General features: G+C 43.5%; 1 protein-coding gene across 3 annotated transcripts in view; it reads right to left on the bottom strand.

Annotated features, from left to right (window-relative positions):
* WNK1 (WNK lysine deficient protein kinase 1) overlaps positions 1–21,826 on the bottom strand; it is a 124,161-nt gene extending 102,335 nt beyond the window's left edge. For all 3 annotated transcript variants that reach the window (XM_087935043.1, XM_026718805.2, XM_087935042.1), the window contains exon 1: positions 19,362–21,826. In XM_087935043.1, coding sequence (XP_087791169.1) covers positions 19,362–20,183 — 822 coding nt within the window. In that variant the 5' untranslated portion in view covers positions 20,184–21,826. The remainder of the gene's footprint in view (positions 1–19,361) is intronic.
* Positions 21,827–23,839: the final 2,013 nt, after the last annotated feature.

The raw sequence follows: 23,839 nt of genomic DNA, 5'->3' as shown, positions 1-23,839 counted from the left end.
TCTCCTTCCTCTTCCTCAGAATGAGTAGAGCGACTATGGCCAGAGGCCTCGGTCTTCCACTTTTTCCTCCCCCCACTCCGAATGGGAGGGCTGGAAACAGAACTGCTGTCTGGGAACACCCTTCTGAGAATGGGGGACCCCTTGGGGAAAACCCTGATATAACAAGGACATGCCTTCCCCTTGTGAGTGAAGGAATTGTTTAAATCCTTCTGCTAGGCCCTGCCTTATGGTTACAGAGACCACTTCCCTAAGGTCCTCAGGCCTATTCTCCTCAGGACGTAGGTCTACAGCTGTGGGGGTGTAAGTTGCTTCAGGCCTAGGCCGATGCCCGCATTGAGTCCCCTGACTACTGAGGAAGGGAGGGCCAGGCCCCCAGATAGCCTATCTAGAGGAAGGCCCTCAGGGAACATTTTTAATTATTAGTAATGATTTATAAAAATATAAGTGAGAAATATGGGGGGAAAAAATTAACTATGGAAAGTTTATAAGTGTTCCCAAAGAAATGTGATATTCAATTGAAAAGAAATGTTAAAGATGTTAAGATTTTAATGCATATTAATGATAGAATTGAACTGGAATGGAATGTGTTTTATTTACATATATATATAAAAATTTTCTTTTTAAGAATATAGTGTCTATTTTAAGAATGTACCAGGAAGAATTATATTGGAAGTTATGTATTATATTGAATGCTATAATCTTAAAGCTATACATTGAAGCTTAAATAAGAGCTTGAATGGATAAAATTAAAGGATATAAAGGTGTGATATTCTAATTGGTAACTACAGGGAAAAATTTGTTTAATAAGAAAAGATAATGTGAAATTTTAACAGGACAGACAAAAGTATAAATATAATAATTTGAATTGAGATAATCGAAACAACGTTGAGAAAGTTAGAAGAGGGGAAAAACTATGTAGAAAATATAAAATGGTAATAAGATATGGAATAGAATATAAAAATGAGCATGAAATTGAGTTTTGTGTCTGTATGAAGAAGTGATAACCTGGGACCATGCTATTCTCCCTCGAGCTGCTCGGATCATCCAGAGAGTGGGAGGTGCTCCAGTCTGCGTCTGTGTAGGCTGGGCTTAATCATTAGGGAACGCTCCGCCCTCTGTCACATGGTCCCTTGTAGCCTCCCAGTTTATGCCCAGCCTTTGCAGAGTTAGGCTTTGTGTTTTGATTGTGCTTCCCACTCTTTGGCTGATTCAAGCAGGATAATATTTCAGTTCAGGTTTGATTTAAGCTTATTATTCCCTTAGCCTCTGCGCATCTGGGGGTGTCTTGAGACTTAGGGGTGTGCGTTTTTCGCCCCCAGGGGGCTGGGCGGGCAGCTTAGCAGCACTTAGTGCTAACACCCCCCCACCCCCCCCACCCCCCCGCTCTCTGCCGTTTATTTCTTTTTTTCCTGCCTTGCTGTCCTGGTGCCTTTCTAAGGTCTGGAGCCTTTTTTATTCTGGTTTTCCCCCCACTAACGCCAATTTCAGCGTCCTCGCCCTCGTGGCTTGCAGGATGCACCCACCCTGAGCCGCCCGCTTTGCCTTTCACTTTCGATTTCCAGGCGGCTGCCATTTTGGGCGCCGCCTCATGGCCGGGCAACATTTTGCAGGCCTCCTATTGCTGCGACGTTCTGCTGGCCCTAGGCTTAGGCTCCCAGGCCTAGTAGGGCTGATCTCTCTATCTCCCTCTCCCAGAGGGGAAAAAGAAAGCTGTTTTTTACTCTTTACTCTGTTAATGGTTGGTGTAAGTGTTGGCTTCCGCAGCAGATCTCAGGGTGGGGAATTAGAAAAGCAGCCACTCCCTCCCTGAGGGGGGGCAAGCTGCCTGAGGCCTTGTATTGCTGGCGTTGATTTGGCTGATTGGCTTCTCTTCCTTTTACCAACTGCCAGGTTGTTATTCAGTCTAATACAGAATATCTTCATATTTCCTTACATTGGTAATCCAATCTCATTCAATTGGCATTTTTTCTCTCTCAGATTTGCTTAGAGAGACCTAGCTTCCATCACTGTCGCTGCAGTGTGTTTTCCTGGATCCTTATCCTGGTGGGATATAATTGTACATTAAAAGTCTATATCTGTGGCAGTTTAAAAAAACAAAAAAAAAACTTTTTTGGTCATATTTTCAGATTATTCATTGCAAATTCCAAAAGGGGGCGCGGGCCAGTTTCTGGATACCCGGCCTTACCCAGGTCGTATCCTAGGCGTGCCAACCGCCTGTACACACACACACACATATATATATATTTCTATATTTTCATTTAGATATTTCTGTTGTTTTACCATGGCAGATGATAACCCTAACTCCCGCCATTCTTTGAAGGCGAAATCTAAGTCCCATCATGTGCGCAGACAGGCTAAGGAAACCTCTCAGGAGACTTCTAAGGCCTCTCAAAGGGACGCTTTAAGGCGTCATAAGGCACTAGAGAGGGAGTTCGATAGGCGCTCTAGGGTGACTCAACCATCACCCCCAGCCGCCCCTTCTACTTCCAGGCACCCCCCCCTCCAGTTTGTTCCCCTCTCTCCAGGCACAGCTCATCCCAGGAGTCTCACGACCCTGGACCAGCTACCAGCCGGATGCCTGAAGCAACCTTCACTCCCACGGCCGCTGGCCTGAGACAGGAGGACTCACCCATGATCGAGATGCCTGAGTACATGAGAATTTGGATGGAGCAGGCTATTCGACAGGGGATAGCTCAAGGCATGCAGCAGATGGCCGGATCAAGCCTTCCTCAGACGGTTCCCGCGCAAGAACCGGTGCCAACTAGGTCCATGCCCGCCCTGGACCCTGCTCCTGGTCAGGTACCCTCCCGGGGGGCCAGCCCTCTTCCAGAAAGGGAACCGGAGGAGGGAATGGAAATTTTAGACCAATACAGGGAGGAGGAGGAGCACCTTGAATGGGGATCCACCTTCCATGGGGAACCCTTTTCAGATTTAGACCTGATGGAAGCAGAGTTGTCGGAGGACGAGGGCCTTACCCCCGTCCAGCCTTCCTTTGTGGGGTTATTCAAGCCCCACATGTTTAAATCCATCTTGTTTAAGGCCAAGAACACCTCGGGCCTGGCCACTCAACTTCCCCCTGTCCCCCACTCCTCTGGGGAGGAACCGGAGGACGCAATGTTCAAACAGCCCGTGGTGGCCGAGGATGTGATTCCCGCTTCTCCCATTTTCCACGATCTGGTTTCCAACCAACTGGGTTTTACGGGGGCTCCTCTGGCCCCATCCACACAGGATAAGAGGTTCTTTAACCTCGAACCGGATTTCTGCTCCCTCCTCAATACCCCGGAGGTGGACGAGCCCATTGTTGGTCTCGCCTCTTCCTCCTCCCCGAGTGACCCACTGGAGGCCCTCAAACCCGAGGATAGGAGGTCTGAATTGGCCTTGCGGCGGGCTCATCTAGCCGACGCCTGGGCAATTAGATCGGCCACCGCAGCCTCCTTCTTTACCAGGTCCTCTATCCGGTGGCTCCGTCAACTGAAGGCCCACATCCCTCCATCCAATACACCGGGCGCTGCAGGACATTGCCAAAATCACAGCGGCGCAGAGTTCTCAGCGGACGCCACGTACCATTCGGTTAAATTCGCCTCCCGGGCGTTAGCATCCCAGGTCACTGCCCGCCGCCTGCTCTGGCTCAAACCATGGCAGGCGGACGTGAAGAACAAGGTCAAGCTGGCATCCACCCCCATTAAAGGGGAGAAGCTCTTGGGCCGGCCCTGGACCCTCTCTTGGCCGAAACTAGGGAAAGAAGAAATTCCTTCCTCCTCTTTTTCGGAGGCCTGACTCCCAAGCCCCTCAGCCCTTTCGAAGAGGATCCTCCCGGTCCTTCTACCGGTCCCCTTCCCCCAGGTACCCGAGACCTCCTCGTATAGAGCATCATATTCCCAGGATCGTTCGACCCGAGCGATCGAAATAGGAGGGGCGGAGGATTTAAGCGCCCCTTCAGGGGTTCCGGGGAGACCCTTCCGCGCTCCAAATGAATCCTGTCTTTTCCCCCATTGGTGGTCGGGCTGAGGCATTTCGCCGACCTGTGGGATTCTACCACTTCCGACAAATGGGTCAGGGACTCCATCAGGTTTGGACTCGCTCTGGAGTTCAACTCTCAACCTCCCGAGTTCTTCATGTCATCTCCCCTCTAGGGACCCCTCCAAACGCAAATTAATGGATGCGGCCATCCATCACTTACTCTCCATCCAGGCCATCCAGCCAGTTCCCCCTCTCAGCGAGGGCAGGGTTTCTATTCCCACCTCTTCGTGGTTCCCAAGTCCTCGGGGGATGGAGGGCTATCCTGGACCTCAAACGGCTCAACCGCTTCCTAAACCCCGCAAATTCAAAATGCACACCCTCCAATCAATTTTGCAGGGTACCAGGCAAAGAGATTGGCTATCTTCTATAGACTTCTCTGAGGCATACCTCCACATCCCAATTCGGCCTTCACACTCTAAATTCCTTAGATTCTGTTACAATCACCACCATTTTCAGTATGTGGCCCTTCCCTTTGGGTTAGCCTCAGCTCCCAGAGTTTTCACTAAGATCCTCGTGGCCCTGGCAGCTCGCTAAGGGACTGCCCAGTCCGTCTCCACTGCTATCTGGATGATATCCTCATCCTGTCCCATTCACAATCCCAAGCAGAGCTGGACACCAAGACTACTCTCTCCGCCCTCCACGCCCATGGTTTCCTGGTCAACCAAAAAAGAGCCAACTGGTCCCTTCTACCCGAATTGCCCACTTGGGGGCCATCATTGACATGGTGCAGGAAAAAGTGTTCCTTTCCCGGAAAGGCTCCAGAGTATTCAAATTCAATTCAGGTTATTCGCCGATCAAGGAGGGCTTCTCTGTTAGATTTATCTAAATTACTGGGAAAAATGGTTTCATGCATCTCTATTATTCCTTGGGCCCGCCTTCATACCAGGTCCCTGCAGTGGCTCCTGCTTCCGTTTCAAAGGTCCGGCAGAAGCAACTCAAAATCCTCCATCAAGGTACCTCCAAAGGTCCTCTCGCTCTCCTCTGGTGGACCAACCCTGCCATCAACGGGGTCATCTCTTCAAAGATCCCCAGCGCCTCGTCATCACCACAGACGCCAGCCTGAGCGGCTGGGGCGCTCACTTCCAGTCCCTTACAACACAGGGCAAATGGTCCCATGCAGAGCGGGCCTGCAGCATAAACTGGCTGGAGCTCCACGCCATCCACCTGGCCCTCCGCCACTTCCTGCCTCAGGTACGTGGGCGGCACGTCCTTATTCTCACAGACAACGCACGCCAAGGCCCATGTCAACAGGCAAGGCGGGACCCAGTCTATTCGGTTGATGAGAGAGGCCGAGAGACTCTGCCGTTGGGCAGAGCGTCACCTCCTCTCGATCAAAGCAGAACACATTTCGGGGCCTCAAACACCCGAGCGGACTGGTTAAGCAGGGCCACCGTGGACCAGTCCGAGTGGCGCATTCATCCATCCCTTTTCAGGGAGGCGACCATGATCTTCGGTCTCCCGTTAGTGGACCTCTTTGCATCCCCCTGCAACACCCAGCTCCTCGGTTCTTCTCCAGATTCCCTTCCCCGGGCCGAGAATCACGAGGCACTTCGCTGTCCATGGCCTCCCCGGAATCCTGTATGCCTTCCCCCCGTTAGCTTTGCTTCCCAGGGTCATTCAGAAACTGATCCAGGAGAAGGCAGATCTGATTTTGGTGGCCCCCTACTGGCCCAGGCGACCATGGTTTGCAGACCTCCGCAACCTCTCGGTGTCTCCCCGTGGAGAATCCCTCCGGACAGGATCTCCCTGTCTCAGGGGCCCATTCAACATCCGGAGCCCCAATGGCTCCAACTAACCGTGTGGAGGTTGAGCGGGAAAAGTTGAGGAAGGAGAATTTATCTGACCAGGTCATTAACACGATCCTGGCCGCCAGACGGCCTTCAACCAATCGGATATACGATGCCACCTGGGTCAGCTTCTGCAGGTGGTGCCATTCATCCATGGTCAACCCGCTCTTGCCTTCGGTGGCCCAGATTCTGAATTTTCTCCAGGATGGGCTCAAAAAGGTCTCTCACCTAATACCCTGAGACGCCAGGTAGCGGCCCTCTCAACTGTTGTCTCCGGCGACAATCTGGGTCCCCTCTCTCACCATCCCCGTATCAGGGCCTTCCTAAGGGGGCTACTAACCTCCGTCCCCCTGTTGTGCACGGTACCCCACTTGGGACCTTAACAAGGTCCTGGTGGCCCTCACCAGACCTCCTTTCGAACCCATTAGAGAATCCTCTCTCCAAATTTTGACCTTTAAGGTAGTATTCCTGGTGGCAATTACCTCGGCTCGCCGAATTTCGAGATTGCTGCCCTTTCGGTGAGAAAGGACCTCTGTATCTTCCATTCCGATCGGGTGGTTCTACGCCCGACCCGACCTTCTTGCCCAAGGTCAATTCAGCCTTCCACAGGGCTCAGGAGCTTACACTCCGAACTTTTGTCCCAATCCTTCGTGGGAAAGGGAGAAACGATGGCACACCCTAGATGTCAGGCGGGCCCTCCGCATATACATTAACCGCACACAACCCTTTAGAAGGTCAGAGTCTTTATTTCTCTCCTTCCAGCCCAAGTCCTTAGGCCACAAGGTGTCCCCTTCCACCATCGGGCGATGGATCAGAGCCACCATCGCCAAGGCTTATTCGCCTCCAGGCCTTGCCAGTTCCCAGTGGGGTTACGGCGCATTCCACCAGGAGAGCGGCCACCTCTGCGGCCTGGGCCACCCAGGCTCCAATCTCAGACATCTGTCGGGCCGCCACTTGGGCTTCCCCCCCTTTCATTAGGCACTATAAGATTGACATCTTTGCGTCAGCTGAGGCCTCGCTTGGTAGACGAGTCCTCCAGCGGGTCATCGAGGACCCAGGGGAGCTTCCACCCCAGACGGATTCCCTCCCGTAGGACAGCCAAGCTTTGGTATGTCCCACTCTCTGGATGATCCGAGCAGCTCGAGGAGAATGGGCGTTGGTCTTACCTGACACGCCATTTCTAGTCGAGCTGCGAGGATCATCCAGCCCCACCCTTTTAATTTTTTCCGTCTGGGGGAACCTTGTTTCAGCCAATGGTACTTTAGGTCTAGTTAGATGAGAGTTAGACGACTTTCCTCCTCTCTCGACTTCGCATAAACTGGGAGGCTACAAGGGACCATGTGACAGAGGGCGGAGCGTTCCCTAATGATTAAGCCCAGCCTACACAGACGCAGACTGGAGCACCTCCCACTCTCTGGATGATCCTCGCAGCTCGACTAGAAATGGCGTGTCAGGTAAGACCAACGCCCATTTTCAAAAAAGATGTTTTATTTGTATTTTGTTTTTGTGAAAACCCAAATAAAATTTTCAAAAAAAAAAAAAAAAAGGAAGGCCCTGATCTGCTTACGTCCTGGGAAAACTGTTCTAACTGTTCTTCCTCCACTCTCTCTGGGGACCAAGCTAACAGGTGGCTATGAGCAGATTCATCCCTCTTGGAAGAAACTACAGGGCTAATGTGCACCTCCCCAGAGTGAGAAGCATGTTGAATCTGGGCCTTTTGCAAATTGTTCCTTAAGTGCTGCATTGTAGCAGCCTCTCTGTTAGCAGAAAGACCTCTTTGTCTTTTCTTTTTTTTCAAAGGAGCTTGGGAGTCTTACAGTCCTTTGGGGCCAGGTTGGAGGGCTTCTCTTTCTGGATAACAGATCAGACACCAAGGGTGCTGTGAGCTTCCCCCATGTAGGTGCTACCCGTTGCCTAGGCCAGGCGAGTCAGGAGACTGAGGCCTTGGGGAGGCACTTTCCCCCAAAACAAAATGGCCACCCAGCAATTCTAAAATGGCCATCCGCCATGTACGGTGGCCCTGGGATGGCCTAGCCACCATCTTCATTCTTAGGCTCTTACCAGGCCCTGAGAGATCGAATTAAGCCGGAACAGCTGAGAAGCAGTAGGAATGAAGCTCCAGAGTCAGCTGTAAAGTGCCTTGGCTGGCAGCAGCAACAACGAGGTTGCGATCAGTGAGGCTGCATGGGAGGTTCCTCCAAACGTTCCCTGGGTCCACAGTCCTTGCTCAGCAGGGCTGAAGCCTCGGCGCTGCAGGAGACAGAGCTCTACCGGATCTCTGGGAGCTGGATTTTAAATTTATTACTGTCTTCTTTGAGTTCAAACTTTTCCTTTAGCTGTTTAAAAGCACTTCTTCCGGAGAGTATGCTCCCAGACAAGAAGCTGAGCCAAAAGATGGGTGGGCCAGCCAGAGACTGGCTTTTTATATTGGCAGACTCAGCTCTATGATGTCAGAAGGAGGAGCTTAACCCATTCCTGGACTCTCGAAGCAGCGTATAGAGAAACAGAATGACCACAGGCAGCCAAAAAGCAAAGGGAGCAACTTCTGACCTCCTGCTGTTTTCCCCATTGAATTTCTTTGTGGGAAACTGGCAGAGAACATTGGATTCCTTCCTTCCTTCTTTCCTTCCTTTTCTTCCATTGTTTCAACAGACTATTTTCAAGGAGAATATCAGGAATTGCTTTGAAATCCCAAAGCAATTGAATGTCATTCATTGAAATAGCCAAGAAGGGAAGAAAAGTCAAAGCCATGAAAGACAAAAATCTGTACGTAGAATTTCAGACAATTTATAGAAAAGACAAGGAAAAGTGCTATAGCCAAAAGCACTGAAGATTGAAACAAATAGGGAAGAAAAAGGAAAGTCTTCCAAAACTTGTTGAAACTCAGAAGAAAGTCCAACTTTAGATTGGAATGCTAAGGAACACTAGTAGACAGACAGCAACTGATTTAAAAAACAAACAAACATAGAAGAAATACCCCAAAATTCTGTATGGTAAAGATCTTAGTACTCAATATACTTTACAAGATGTCACCATTTACAAGAACCTCAGATACTAAAGAATTACATTAGATTAGCATTCCAGTTATTACCAACAATTTTTGGTAATTGGAACTCAACAATTTTTGCTTGAGAAGGGGAGATTGGACTAGAAGACCCGCAAGGCCCCTTCCAACTCTGTTATTCTGTGAACAATTTACGGAATAACTACAGATATATGGCAAACAACAGAAAAATCTGTAAAGGTTCTAGCCAAACTAACCCAGCATATGTGGCGAATACAATGGAAGAGATGAATTTATATACCAATACCAAAGAAAGAAGACTTGCACAGAATGTGCAAACTATCAGACAATATCCTTGATTTCATATCGTAGCAAAATAATGCTTAGGATAATCCAGATTAGAGCCCTATATGGAAATGGAGATGCCAGATGTTCAAGGTGGTTGTAGAAACTGCTGAGAAAAAAACATTATTGCTGATTCATGCTGCATTAATTGAGAAAGCCAGGTACTATCACATCACTGATTATATAGATCTTTAATTGTGTCAACCATGTCAAGATGTCTAATGTTCTGAGGAAAAAAGAAACCCCAGAACTTTTCATTGTCCTCATATGAAATCTACACATAGAATAGGAAACTACAGAACATGGCAAAAGTGATTAGTAAATCAATAAAACTGTATAGTTTTTCTTTAATTATTCAAATTAGATGCTGAGGGAGCATACATTGAGGGAGACTGAATGGTTTTACTACTGGAGAAAGAAACTTAAGCACCTATGCAAATTAACTATTAATGCTAGTAATAAAAGTGAAAGAAAAAATGAATCTAATATTAAATATAAAAAACCAATTAATAACAAAAACCACAGCAAACAGACTTAGAATTGGTAGTAAAGATATTGAAATGGCTTCTGCTTTTTAGGATCAAATATTAACAAAAAATTAGCCAGCAGTGAAAAAAAATACACTGATTAGTACTTAGGATTAATAATGAAGCCCTGGAAAACATATAGTAGAATAGGAATGGAGCCTTGGAAAAGAATCTATGGCATATCCATGTATACAAAGATCAGGCCCTTGCAGGTTTTCCTTGTGACATTCTATGGAGCAGAACTGAATTTGGAAGAAGCAGGAAACTACTGATTCCTTACAATTTTAACACTGGGGAAAAGCTCCTGAAAATACTGTGAATAACCCACAAAACAAACAAATGGACCATAGAATAAATCAGCTTAGAGCAGGGGTCCCCAAACTTGGCAACTTTAAGACTTGTAGATTTCAACTCCCAGAATTCATCAGCCAGCATAGTTCTTAATTCTGGGAGCTGAAGTCCACAAGTCTTCAAGTTGCCAAGTTTGGAGACCTCTGGCTTAGAGAAACAGCATTTAAACACAGACGCATCCTGCAAGACTTTCAATGTATCTCTAAACACAGTCAACCTCTGCTGGGCCGAAAAGGAGATGAAAGCAGAAAGGAACAGAATAACACAGTTGGAAGGGACCTTGGTAGATCTTTCAGTCCAACCTCTGCTCAAGCTGAAGACCCCTATACTTTTTTGGAACGGCTATCCAATTTCTTCTTTAAAACCTCCAGTTATGGCACACTCACAACTTCTGAAAACAGTCCACCCCACTGATAAATTGTTCTCACTGTCAGGAAATTTTTTCTTGGTTCTAAGTTGGCTCTCTCTTTGCTAAGTTTCCATCTGTTAGTTCATGACTTGCTTTGGAAAATAAGTTGATCCCTTTTCTTTGTGGCAGCCCCTCAAATATTGGAAGACCATTATCATGTCACCCTGAGAGGACAGGTCATTTTGGAGAAGGTCCATATGGTCACTAAGATTGAATGCTGACTTGATGGCATATAATCATATAAGATGCTTATGTTTCTATTAAACGAACATGAGCATTTATTTGCATAGATACAGAAAAAAGTTCATTTCTAATCCAAGCATTCACAATACATCTAATTTGTCCAATGTACAACTATTGTTTCAAATAGTAAAAAAATTGTTTCAATGTACAACTATTGTGAAACAGGCTGTCTTCTAATATTTTAAAGTGTTTTGAATGTGGACCTGAGTAATCAGAGTTCAGGGACAGTTTTAATCCAAGCTAAAATATTTTGTTGTGTTTGGAACAAACCGTTTCCCAGTTAAAACAGCAGTTTCATACAATATTTGAAATGAGATGCTCTGCAAACTTTGTGTGCATAACTTTTTGAAAGCAAACATTGTGCACATCCCTAGTTATTTGCTATATAATAGAAAATCACAACTTTACTCCTTTTTGAAACCTTTAACATATCCAATAGTGGACAATGACTCGTTTTTCAAGAAATATTCTTACTTATGTCTTTCATAGGTATATAAGAAGTCAAAACAAAGGCATTAAGAAATTAATTTGATGAGCAGAAGTTTTAAATAAACTGCATTTGTACTATAAATACTATTAAAAAGAAAATATAATTACTATAATAACTAGTTTCCCTTACTCAGGCAAAGAAATAGTTACAAATTATTTATTTTGGTGATTCAAATCATTATTTAAAATCTTGCATGACACCTGTAAGTAAGATAATTGAGTGTCAAGCCAAATTTTGTTTACTCAACAAAGACACATAAAAGTAAAATCGGGCTTGTAATTAACTACTCTCCCTGTCAATAGTGACATGTTAAGATTTCCATCCACCCAGTGTAGTTTCTGCTCAAACGCAAAGCGTTCAGTCAAACCTAATACTAAACCATAGTTATATATATATTTTTAGAGGCCACCAAAATTTGTGGTCTCTCAACATTCCTTCTCCTTCAGTTCAGCCTCCAAATTACAAATTTCTGTCCTTCATTAATCATAATTTGTCAGTTAACAAATTAAGCTATAGTTAGTGGGGAAACTGCATTATTGTTAGCTTGTTTTTACTAAACAAATTAAGTTTAAACTGCAGTTTATTTAAGTACCAGCAACAAAGCAAGCTAAGTGTTAGGTTCCAAGTAATGCAACCATTACAAAACAGAACCCAGGCTTCCATATCCATCTTCACAGCCACATCAGGGAGGATAGTATGCAATCTATAAGAGTTTAGTCTCCCGAGACAAATTTAATGATGTAGTTATATTATATGTATGTATGTATGTATGTGTATATGTGTATATGTATATGTATGTATCTTGTTTCCTAAAAAGATGAGGAGGAAGAAACAAAAAGAGGAAGGGTAAGCATCCTGCCCTAGTCTTCAAAACTCAGACTGGGCATAGAACAGCAAACCTATTATAATTCCATCAAAGGGTTGAAACAGGAAAGTCTTATTCCACCATATTAAGGATAGAAGGAGGATCCCTCAACAAACAGCAAATATTTGTCTATCTTTTGGAAGCAAAAAAATGGAAAAGGAATGCAGCAAAAATGGAAGAAAGGATTGAAAGGTACCAATGAAACATGACATGAAAAAGGGACACAGAACTGTCAGAAAAATGGGCAAGAAAGGGAAGATACAACAACTTCCAATATTTTATTTCTAAATGTAGAAGAAACTAATTAGAGAATCAGTAATAAGAATGCATATACACGTTTAAAATTCTCTGCTGAGGCATTTTTCCATATTAAAATGTGATATATTTTCCTCAAATCAGTATTTTTCATGTAGCACTTCCATATACATGCAGCATTAGGCATAATAATAGAATACAGAAAATCTGTCTCTGTTTTCTGCTTTTAACAAATATTCAGCAAGCTACTTTGCCATTACTTTTTAACATTTTATAATGTATTATTTTATACTATTCCTTCAGCAGGGCTACACACTACTTCATAAGAAAACATGAATATAATCTTAAAGAAAACACCAGCATAAAATCAACAATCCTTAATAATGTATCATATATGAATGAGACAGGCAAAAAAGCACAATCTTTTCTTAGAATAGATTGTTATCTCACAAACTGGGGAAATAGACATAAATTGTCAGCTAAAATAAAATACTATGGAGGCTGCTGCTTTTGTCTTGGGAGAAAATTCCTCCTTAGAGCACTGTCTGTCTATTGGCCACTTCATTGTGTCAAACTACTCTATAAAATCACAAGAAGGGATTCCTCAACTGTACAGAGAATATTGTGTAAGACTGAGTCTTAACTATTTGGTTTCTAAACCGTATATACCTTTATAAGCTATTTCAACAAACTAAACTGGACCCAGCAGTGAACTAGTGCTTTCAGAACTCATATGGTTCCATTTAGCTGTTAACTATCAAATGCACCATGCACGTCAATCAAGATTTTTAGATTTTAACGGAAGTCCTCAATTCTGACAAGCAGATTAAATTTACTATTTCTTATAAAAATACTGGCATTATTTTAAAAGTTGTTAATTTCCTCATATGTGTGCTTTTATATATTAAGAAAATAATGTTCTACTTCACCAAAAAAATATTCAATAAAAATAAAGATCAGACTTCACTGCTTTTGACTATAGCTGTTGTTTTATTTACACAAAAAAGAATCAACTGAAAACTTCATTTTCTTCTGTCTTCAGGAATAAATTTACCATTATAATATTTACTCTATATTATATAAAGAAGACAAGCTGCCGTGCAATTCACCTGTGGACAGAGGTGGCTCTGCAATGCCAGCCTGGAAGTGCAGAGTGTAATTCAATGGGGATACTGGAAGTCCATTGTTGTAATAATTATAGATGTTACTTGTTTTCTGACAATTTTTGGTGATGTCTATCTTCAAAGCTAATGGAGACTTCACAGCAGAGGGCTTGCCAGCCAGAGTTTCTAGTTGGTTTTGCTGGGTGTAGGGTTTCTTTCACATTCTTTGTAGAGCTTGCATGGACAACCTCAAGATCTCTCCCTAGTCTCCAGTACATCATAGAGCAACTGGCAAGACATAAGGTGGTCACCTGTTCTGATAATCTTCCCATCCACTGCATATGCTTTCTGATAGTCAGAGATTCAATGCTGATGGAATTCACACAATCCAAGAGCTCCAGCCTGAAGACATGGTCTTGCCAATGAGTGAAGAGGAGAGAACTTGCGTGAAATTTCTCCAGTTGTTTGATGTATGTGAAAAGTCCAGGACTCATAGGCAGAGCTGCACAGTCACTTATATAGTGGGAGGTGCAGCATATAGATTTAATAAATAAATCCATGTAGGAGAGAAGAGATAATACAGCTCTATAAATTTTCAGCTATGTGGAAATACAGATATTATGCTGATTGAGCACTCCAGGATGCAACCGCCCTTGATCCTGGCTGGCCTTGCTGATCCTGGAATTAATTTATCTGAAGATCCATCACTTAAGATGATGCTTCCAAAGTATGTTATCTGGATGTCATCCACAGTGATTTTTTGTTTTATATGGTTGATACATGGCATGGGCAGGTAAAGTACTTCAGTCTTGTTCAAGCTGACAATCAGGCCAAAGATCAGAGCAGCATCTGACAATCTGTTTAGCATCAACTATAGATCAGTCATCAGCAAACAGGGTTTCTTGAATGACTATGTGGAGATATGTCCCTTCATTCAAGCAGAGATTAGAAAGCAATGTAATCAGTACCTGATGTACACTCCTTTCTTCAGACTCTGGACAGCATGTGACAACATGCAAGCAAATAACAGATTGAATAAGACTCGGGCTATGACACAACTGTGCTTACCGCCCAGTAAAAATGGCAAATGAAGTTGACGTATCACCACTGTAAATGACTGGCCCAGTCATTCTGTTGTGGAATAGCTGAATCAACTTGATGCATTTCCTCAGGCATCCATACCAACTCAAGTGGTTCAGAGGGTTATCCTGTTTACAGCATCAAATGCCTTTGTTAGGTCAATGAAGATTTGAGGTTTGTTCTGCCCAATGCACTTGTGTCATGGTAAGTCTCACAGTATTACTGAATAATTAAATGCTACTTAACATTTTACAAATTTATCCTAGTATATAAATAAACCAGATACATTATTGGACTTAAATGTTTTGGTCTCTCAGCTAACTAATTTCCAATAGTGCAATGGGACTTTCTGTTCAGCTTCTATCTGCAGCAGTCCCCCTGTAAAATCCTGATGTGCAATACAGGACCTCCAGGGGAGAATTTGAGGAGATACATTCAGAAAGTCTATGGATGGCTGTGTGACATACTTGTCCTCACTTTCATCAGCAGAAACTAACTTCTCTAACAAAAGTATGGTATTAGATTTAACCTATAGTTCCAAGTTTGTATAAGCTACCTCTTTATTATTTTTAAAAATCAGTGCTACCCAATATTCTTGAAGACCATTTTAGTTTTTAAGCAGCATAACCTATAAGTGTATTCCAAAAGATAAGTTATAGTCAGATAAGAAAAATCGATTGAGACAAAGACATTGAATTAAAATTATTCAAATATTAATAATACTTTTGATGTGAAGGATTCACTTCATATTTCAACAGATTTCCACATTTAAAATAAAGCAATTTGTCAGATGAAAATAATCCTAAAATTTTCAGAAGTACATGTGTTCTTCCCTCCTGGTATCCTCAACTGTAATGCAAAGGGACTCTGACCTGTTTCCTGCACAACTCAGCTATAAAAGAAAATCAAGAATGCCCACAAGTGAATGATGGGATGTAGTGTTTACTAGCTGACACCTATCATGATTCCTTAACCTACAAGCAGTAATTCTGTATGATTTTAGTGAAACAGGACTGCAGAGAAAAGTACTCAAGCAGGAAGGGAGGGGGCAGGAGTTATAGTGGCATTTATTTATTCAAATTTGTTATAGCCCAGTTCAAATGGATTCTGGTTGATGTACAAAACCGGGTGTGCCCACTCAGTGCCCACCCAAAAGCTGTCCATCGTAGCCAACAGACTTGGACTTCAGAACAGAACCTCTTATCACACACCCACTTTCATTTCATAGGAATACATATGCAATCAGGAGTCACCTGAAATTATACATAGACAGCGGATGTGTAAAGCATCTCTCTCTTTTTGCTTTCTGAGGCAAGAATTATTCACTATTTCACTAAATACAAAGGATATTGTAGGTGAATTGAGAAGAAGAATAGAGAAGGGGGGGAGGGAAAAGAATAGGATAACAAGCCACCAATAAAGCAGCCAGGATCAGATTGGAATGGATTTATTGCTACTCAAACCTGCCCCACAGAACTGCACTTCTCCTACTGCACCTGGCATCCTATCTTCCATACCACATAATCCCCCAAAAGCTGATACAACCTTCTCAATTATTGATGATGCAACTGGATAGCATGGTGCCAAACTCCTAAATTTAAGAGGGTGTCAGGATTGCACCAGTTTTACATACAAATATATAAATAAAACATTTTAGACCATTCTACAAAATGTACCTTGAGATATATATTATTTAAGATATATATTATTTTAAAATAATTTCAAAATAATTTAAACCTTTAATAGAATCTTCTATCTTCTTTCAGTTTTCAGAAGCATGTTTACTTTTAAATGAAAAGAAACTGTAGTTGCAAAATTTAAAGTTATCATTTGATATTCTCATTATGAGGTACTTTATGAAAAAAAAATGTTAGTTCCATCATTCCAACGTAAGACTTGCTGAATGTTATGGGTAAGAGGCAATGTAAAAATACAAGTAGAGCAAATGTACTGGTATTTGAAAATAGAAAATTGTAGCATCTGTACAAAATAAATCTCACTTTTCTTTTTATGTTAATTCATCGGTATGGCAGCAATTCTAATAGTGCATACCAAGTAATTACCCTGTCTTTTTGGTCCATAAGATGCACTTTTTCCCCAAAATGTAGGTGGAAATTTCTGTGCATCTTATGGAGCGAAAAATACAGGCCATGGCAGCGTGGTCCTTTTATAGAGCTGAACCCCGCCTCTTTTGTCTTTGTCATTGCTAGTTTTCCTCCTCTAAACCTAGGTACGCCTTATGGTCAGGTGTGTGTTATAGTGAGAAAAATACGGTAATGTTGCTAAATAAAATGAAAATTCAAACAAAACCTCAAATCCTAGGAGATAAGCCATATTACTTTTCACCCAATGTAAGTTGTTTGATAATAAATTAATCTACCTTGAAATACAATTTCATTTAAAATCCAAACTTTTTACATCATGATCAAGCTCTTCAGACAAACTAGATCCAATAGTAGTTTCACCAAGTTATTAAAAGCAAGTACATCAAGGCATAGATTCTAGGACTGGGTGCATATCCAACTGCTACAATCTTTTATGTTCCCCAAATTACTCTGTGTTCAACTAGCATAAGTGATACAGGTAGTCCTTGACTTAAAACCACAATTGAACCCAAAATTTCTATTGTTAAGTGAGACATTTGTTAAGTGAGTTTTGTCCATTTTATTTTTCTTGCCAGTTAAATGAATCACTGCAGTTGATAAGTTAGTAACACAGTTAAGTGGATCACTTTTCTCCATTGACTTTGCTTGTCAAAAAGTCGCAAAAGATGATCACATGACCTTGGGATACAGCAATGGTGATAAGTATGAACCAGCTGCTAAGCATCTGAATTTTGATCACATGATCATGGGGCTGCTACAAAGGTCATAAGTGTGAAAACTGGTCATAAGTCACTTTTTTCAGTGCCATTGTAACTTTGAACTGTCACTAAATAATCGTTGTAAGTCAAGGATTACCTGTATTCCACAGAAATTACCAATTTACGCACTTGATTCCTGCTTCAAAGGACTTTAAAAATATAGAAAGTTAAAAAACACATCCTCAAACCATCATCCACTATATTGCTTACCATGGAGCACCAAGAAAAAAATAGATGGCAAATTGTTGCCACAAGTCAGGTGTTGGTAATTTATCTGAACACTTAAAACACTTGACTTACATGTAAATCACCACTTTAGAAATCCAAATGCCATATAGAATTGTGGAAAGAGAACTACAAGAAACCTGTGACTAGCCGTTCTAATTTCTATATTTGGATCAGATGGATAATCTGTTAGCTATCCTCACCATGCATTAGCCTCTCCATCCCACCCCTCCCCTACCACATTTGATTTACTCTGCCTGTTTCAAAATTGACCCTGAAACTATTTATCCAACCTGGGAATTCTATACCCAATCAATGATGATTAACAAGATGCTTTCTAAAAAACCATATGTGAATATAACCTTGGTAAGACTGCTCATACAAAAATGTGCAAAATATACTTCAGTTAGCAATTACGGTAAACGAGTGAATACAGAAAATATTACACTTTGAATCTTGATACAGATTCACTATGCCTTTCCCTAATTTCACAAATTATTATTATGGAATCAAGTATTATCATTCCATCACAGTAATTAATTTTGGTTTAAAAATAAAGTACCGTGTGCTTAGCCTGCAATTTTGCAACCAACTGTAGCTGTACAGGCAATTAATTTATTTATTGGATTTATATGGCTGCCCATCTTTCAAAAAGAGACTCTGGACAGCATATAATTAAATAAATATATATATAGAAGCAATCATTATTAAATATACAAAACAATCATTAAAAATAAAAAGGCACAGGAGAGAGTGGATACTAACTACAATGATGGAGCATCTTAGAATTTCACTGGTACCCGGGGACCCTCCAGCCTGATAACATAACCTGGTCTTGAGGGACTTCTGAAACATTAGCAGGGATAGAGCAAAACTCACTTGTGTGTGTGTATGTTCTATAAGGTAGGCACCACAACAGAGAAGACTTGCTTCCTGTGACTTACCAAGAACAGGATGGGCAGATATTATCATCAGGGAAGGCAGCTCCTCAAAAAAACCCAGTCCCATATCATGAACTGGCCATAAAAGTTGCCAGTTTTCCCATATTTTAATTGAAGATCCTGCTAATTCTAGGGCTTTCTGGAGTCAGAAAAAGTTGCACTTTCCTGAAAAATTATGGCAATTTTTACTTTCTTAAAGTGGTATTCTTTTGGCATACATCCACCCAATAGAGAAACTTAAGCAAAAGCGAGGTCCCCAGCAAAGGGCAGAGCACTTGGTGATATTACTGGAAGAACAGTAACTTCATCAAAAACCTTAATTCTTTTTTAACCCCTTATTTTAAATGGGAATAATTTTGAAACAAAATCAAAGCTTAAAAATCATATTCCACTCCCGATTTAATTATCTCTGTGCAGCCTTAATGTATATGATAGGAAGAATTCAATTAGGTACTCTCAACTGCTAGGTTTCCATCAGCAGAAAAAGAGAAGGCGGTTTTTCAGCAATTCTATTTCCTTCCTAAAGTCCTTCAAATCTACTCCACATGGTCACTTAATATCTGAGGCAAACGGGGGAGAAGTGCAGAACAGCAGAGAGAAAAAAAAGGAACTGCTAAAAATCTACTCCTTTTCTTTGAGACAGTGTGTTTTCATCAATCAAAAGAAATTAACTGAATTCCAACTTGAGTCCAAATTAATGGTTACTAAATCATTTACCACATACATAAAAATAGGCTATATAAAAGTTTGGAAAAGTATTATCTTCCACATATGGCTTATTGGAATACTACCCTTGCCTTAGGCCTACCAACTCAGCATCAAAAAAAACAACAACGAATGCCGACTCTAGTACCTGCAGCTCACACCAAGCAACCTCCACTGTGGTCTCAGTGTCTAGTCCCTTGTAGACAGTCTTGAAGGAGCCTCGGCCAATCTCAATGTCAAACTTCAAAAAACGACCATCTGGAGAGAAAGCCACGGCTTTGGTCTCCTGCTCCTCGATATCTTCCTGCCGCTTACTCCGCTCTTCCTGCAGATCCCGGGCCAAAGCGGTAACGCTTCCTGCCGTACTGGTAGGTGGCAGTGCAGCAGCTTCAATCCCTTCCTCCTTGGCTAATAGGGGGACAACCTCCTTGGCTACCAAGAGCTCTGGACCAGACGGCACTTCTGCGGCTGGAGGCAGAGGGGCGGGCGGCTGTAGTAGCAACGCGGGAGCCTGGCTGGAGGGGACAGAAGCGCCGGCTGCTTGGATGACAGACTCGGGAGGAGAGCCCAACACCGGCGGGATGCTCCCCCGAGCAGCGGCGGCGGCGGCGGCGGCGGCAGCCGGGGGAGGAGCCGCAGGCTGTAGCCGCGGAAGGTCCAGAGCGGTGGCATTCGAATCGCAAATGACGCTCCGGCGGAAAAAGCGGTGTTCCGTGGCCGCCGCACCACGGCTGTCCTTGTCCATGGTGTGTCGGCGTCGCCGGTACTCCTCGCTACGGCAATTGGCCCCTTCCGAACCTTCCGGATCTCCCGGGGCGGACGACGTCCCCGCAGCGGCCACCCCGAGCTTCTCTCCAACGGAGCTGTCCGAACTCGAGCCGTTCTTGGGCGGGGGAGGCGGCGGGGCGAGGAAGCGAGGAGCAGCCGCCGCCGCCGCCGCCCCACCGCTCTCCGGAGCGCCCGCTGACATGATGTCGAAGGGAGGCGCAGGAGGGCGCGCAGCAGTTGCCGCTGCAGCAGCTGACGCGAGGGCAGTCAAGGCGAGGCGGCGAGCGCGCCCAAGAGGTGCTCGGAAGGCGGCAGAAGCGGCGGCGGCGGCGGTTCTCGGGGCTGGTGCTGCTGCAAAGGCGGCTCCCGGAATCTCCGGGCGGTGTGGAGCGAAGACGACGGCGAGGCGACTCGTGGAGTGGCTGGCTGGGCCGGCGGAGGCGAGGTGGCTCCCCAGTCAGTGTCCGCATCCATCCTGCTGCAGCGGGGAGCCGAACAGCAGGGCCGACATGGAGCAGCAGCGAAGGTGGGGTGGGGGAGTCAGAGGAGGAAAGAGGCCGGGAAGGAGCCTTCGGCAGGCCCCGGACCAGCGGGGTGGGGTGCGCGGTAAGGGCAGGCCCGTGGCTGTCGCGGCCGCGCGCGTTCTCTCGCCCAGCTCCTTGCCTCCGTTGAAGTCCGGCTCAGCCGCTCGCTTAGGCTCCTCCCCGGCCCGTCCTCGCCGCCGACACCTCTTCCCTTCTTCTTCCGTTCGTTCCCTCGCGCGATGCCGGGACGCCCGCCGCCGCCGCCCCTCCTTTGGGGCTTCGCTCTCAGCCCGAAGAGAAGAAGGCCACCCTCCGATCGGAGACCGCCTGGCCTGAGGGAGTGGGAGGAGAGGCGGGGAAATAACCCAGAAGGGGCGCCGCGCCTGCCCAGCCCTGCCTGCCGCCGGAGCTTCTTCACGCCCGTCCTTCCCTCCCACTCGTGAGGAGAGTGGGGGATGGGCCTCTCACTGCCACCTCTCCCGAGTGAAGGGGGGGGGAAACTGGCCGCGCTAAATGGCGACCGCCCCCGAAAGACGCGCGCACAGCGACACTCTCCTTCCCTCTCGCTCGCTCTCTCCCTGTCCGCCAGAGAGCGAGAGACAGACTGCGAGGCCACGCCCCCCTTTTTCCGTCCGCACTCCACCACGCCTGCGTCAACGCTGCTCCTCCTTCGGGGTCTGCCTGGGAGATGTAGTTCTCATCTGTCTCTGACGCCTCGAGCCACGGCGCGGCTTACACTTCCCATCATGCCTGAGGAAGAAGGCGAAGGCTAACGTGCAATGGAAAAGTGGTACTTACGGGTTTTGTTTTTTTTTTCTTCCCCGAGATCACCTGATGCTTCTCCCTGCGTCGCACTGCATGCAATGAAAGTGCGACTACTGGCGGCTTTGGGAATGATTATCAATGGGTTACTGCTAAAAAAAACTCAAAAGAGTTTCCCATCATGCTTCACTTCACTATTTCTTTTTTAATTAGAATGCAAACGTTAAAAATGGCAAATAATGTTTTTTCATGTATATACTCTACGAGAAACGGTGGATTGGTTTAAAAAAAATGATTTTTGCAATTCGAACAAATTTCAGTACAGTCACAGACCAGCATTACAAATAAAAGTATTAAAAATAAAAAAGACTATATTATGATTAGTGATAAGAGTATCTGTTTCCAGTTCAATTGCCTAATTTGGCATTCAGTGTAACAAAGTAATAAAACGTAGTAAAATACTTTGTAATTTGCTGATTTTAAAACCATTATTTGGTAAAGCCTCAATTAACCATGCTTATATATTTTTGAAATCTGAACATAAATTTAGGTGCCATTTCAATGTACATGGACTGTTTTTTTGCATACTAGGACTAACACAGGATTTCACTTTAGAGAATAAAGAAAAAGAAATCTACTTTAAAGTAAATGGTGTTTAGTAACCCTCCTGGGAACAATTTAGTAAGCTTGAGGTGGAATCTGTTAAAGCAAGCCAAGGTCATATTAGATTGCTTAATCTTCTTCACATGTTAAATTGTGAATTAGCAGTATTTGTTTCCTTTGATGACAAATCTTCAGGAAAGAACAGTAAGAATCTCTGCTCTTACTGGAATAAATATCGTATTCCAACATTGTAGGAGTAGAGCTTAGTCTATAGTAGTCCAAAATCAGAAATAACTCCATAGCAGCTTAATGCCTCTTGATCAAATTTTTTATTTTAGAAAAAGTACTACCAATTCCTTCCTCTTCCCCCAACATATTTTGAGTCAAAGAAGAGTAGTACATTGCAGGATATCCAATAATAACTTGCGCTACTAGGGAGTTAAATTTAGTCCCTTCACCCACCCCCACCCAAAAAAACCCACTTTGGCCTGACTATTTTTACTAACAAATCTTGAGGGAAACATAAACTAAGACAACCTGTTTCATTTTGTGAGAAAAACCTGGGAAAAAGGATTTAACCAATATAAGCCTGTCTATTACAGAAAACAACTAAACCTTGGCAACATAACATTTTTCCCAATAGAATGACTAGCTACACTACTCAAGTTTTGCCTGCTGCTATCTGTATCAATCTAGAAAGGGACTATGATTTAATGAAGCCTTCCCAGTACTATGCTAAGATTTGGTGAGCGTGCTATATTTCTACAGTTGTTTAGACCAGTTAGTGTGTGACCAAATACTTACCAGTAAAACTTAATTGGACTATGTACATGCTAAGAATAGGATCAGTCTTATAGAGATAGTCCTTGACTTATAAGCATTTGTTTAACGACCATCTAAAATTACAATGGTACTGAAAAAAAGTGACTTATGATCCTTTTCACATCTGTTGTAGCATTCCCATCACCACATGATCAAAATTCAGATGCTTGGTAACTGGCATATATTTATGACAGTTGCACCATCTTGGAGTCATGTAGTCACCATTTGTAGCCTTCTCAGACAGCTTCCAATAAGCAAAGTCAATGGTGGAAGCCAGATTAACTTAATGAGGAAATGATTCATTTAATTGTCTTGCTTAACAATGGAAATGTTGGACTGAGTTGTGGTTGTAAGTCAAGAACTTCTATAGAAAAGCTGTTTTCCTGAATTCCTGATTAAGTATCCTTTGTATTTTTTTTTTCAAATCTAATAGCATTTTTTTCAATATAACTTTTACATGGAATTTACATGGAAAGACAATATTTGGCTTTGAAGGTTGAATTTTGATGATTCCTCAGTGGCAATGTTACAGAATAATTACTTCCATATTTTTATTAAATTGCTCATTTACTGTAATGAATGTAAGGTGTCATAGATCTGAATTTGTTCTTTATGATTTCATCAAAATTTAAGACCCAGCCCATGTTTTATAATTAAATATATTCTTGCTTGATGAAGTTACAAAGATCTATAGTTACTCCAGCCTGCCTTTTTTTTTTTCAGGCAAGACCCAAACTCTCATCTCAGCATTTATATAGTGTTGCCTGATCCTCAGTAGACTTGTGGATGAGAAAGAAATCAGGAAGAGGGGCTATGTTTCAGGATTAGAAGTGCCTGTCAGTGCAAAGATTTCAAGATGAGCTTGTGATTAGAATCATCAGCTATATCAATATGGATAGTTCTACTCGAGGACATAGGCAGGCAGCTACATTTACATGCTAACATACAAGCAGCATACATGCTAACATAGATTAAACTAATTCTGCAGCCAGTAGTGACTCTGGCAAACAGTGCTTCTGTACAGGTTTGATGCAGGAGAACACCAGTTTTGGATTTTTATTCCTCCAAGTATCACTTGCCAACAAGAAAAACAAGCATACATTTAATGAAGAGAATCATGAAAGAACCATTCAACAGGCAATCTTCG

This window comes from Pseudonaja textilis, chromosome 5 (genome assembly GCF_049901715.1).
Source record: "Pseudonaja textilis isolate UNSWEBS1 chromosome 5, rPseTex1.2, whole genome shotgun sequence".
NCBI classification, from domain to species: Eukaryota; Metazoa; Chordata; class Lepidosauria; order Squamata; family Elapidae; genus Pseudonaja; species Pseudonaja textilis.
Note: the sequence above shows the minus strand (reverse complement) of the source record. Positions and strands in the feature narration are given on the sequence as shown.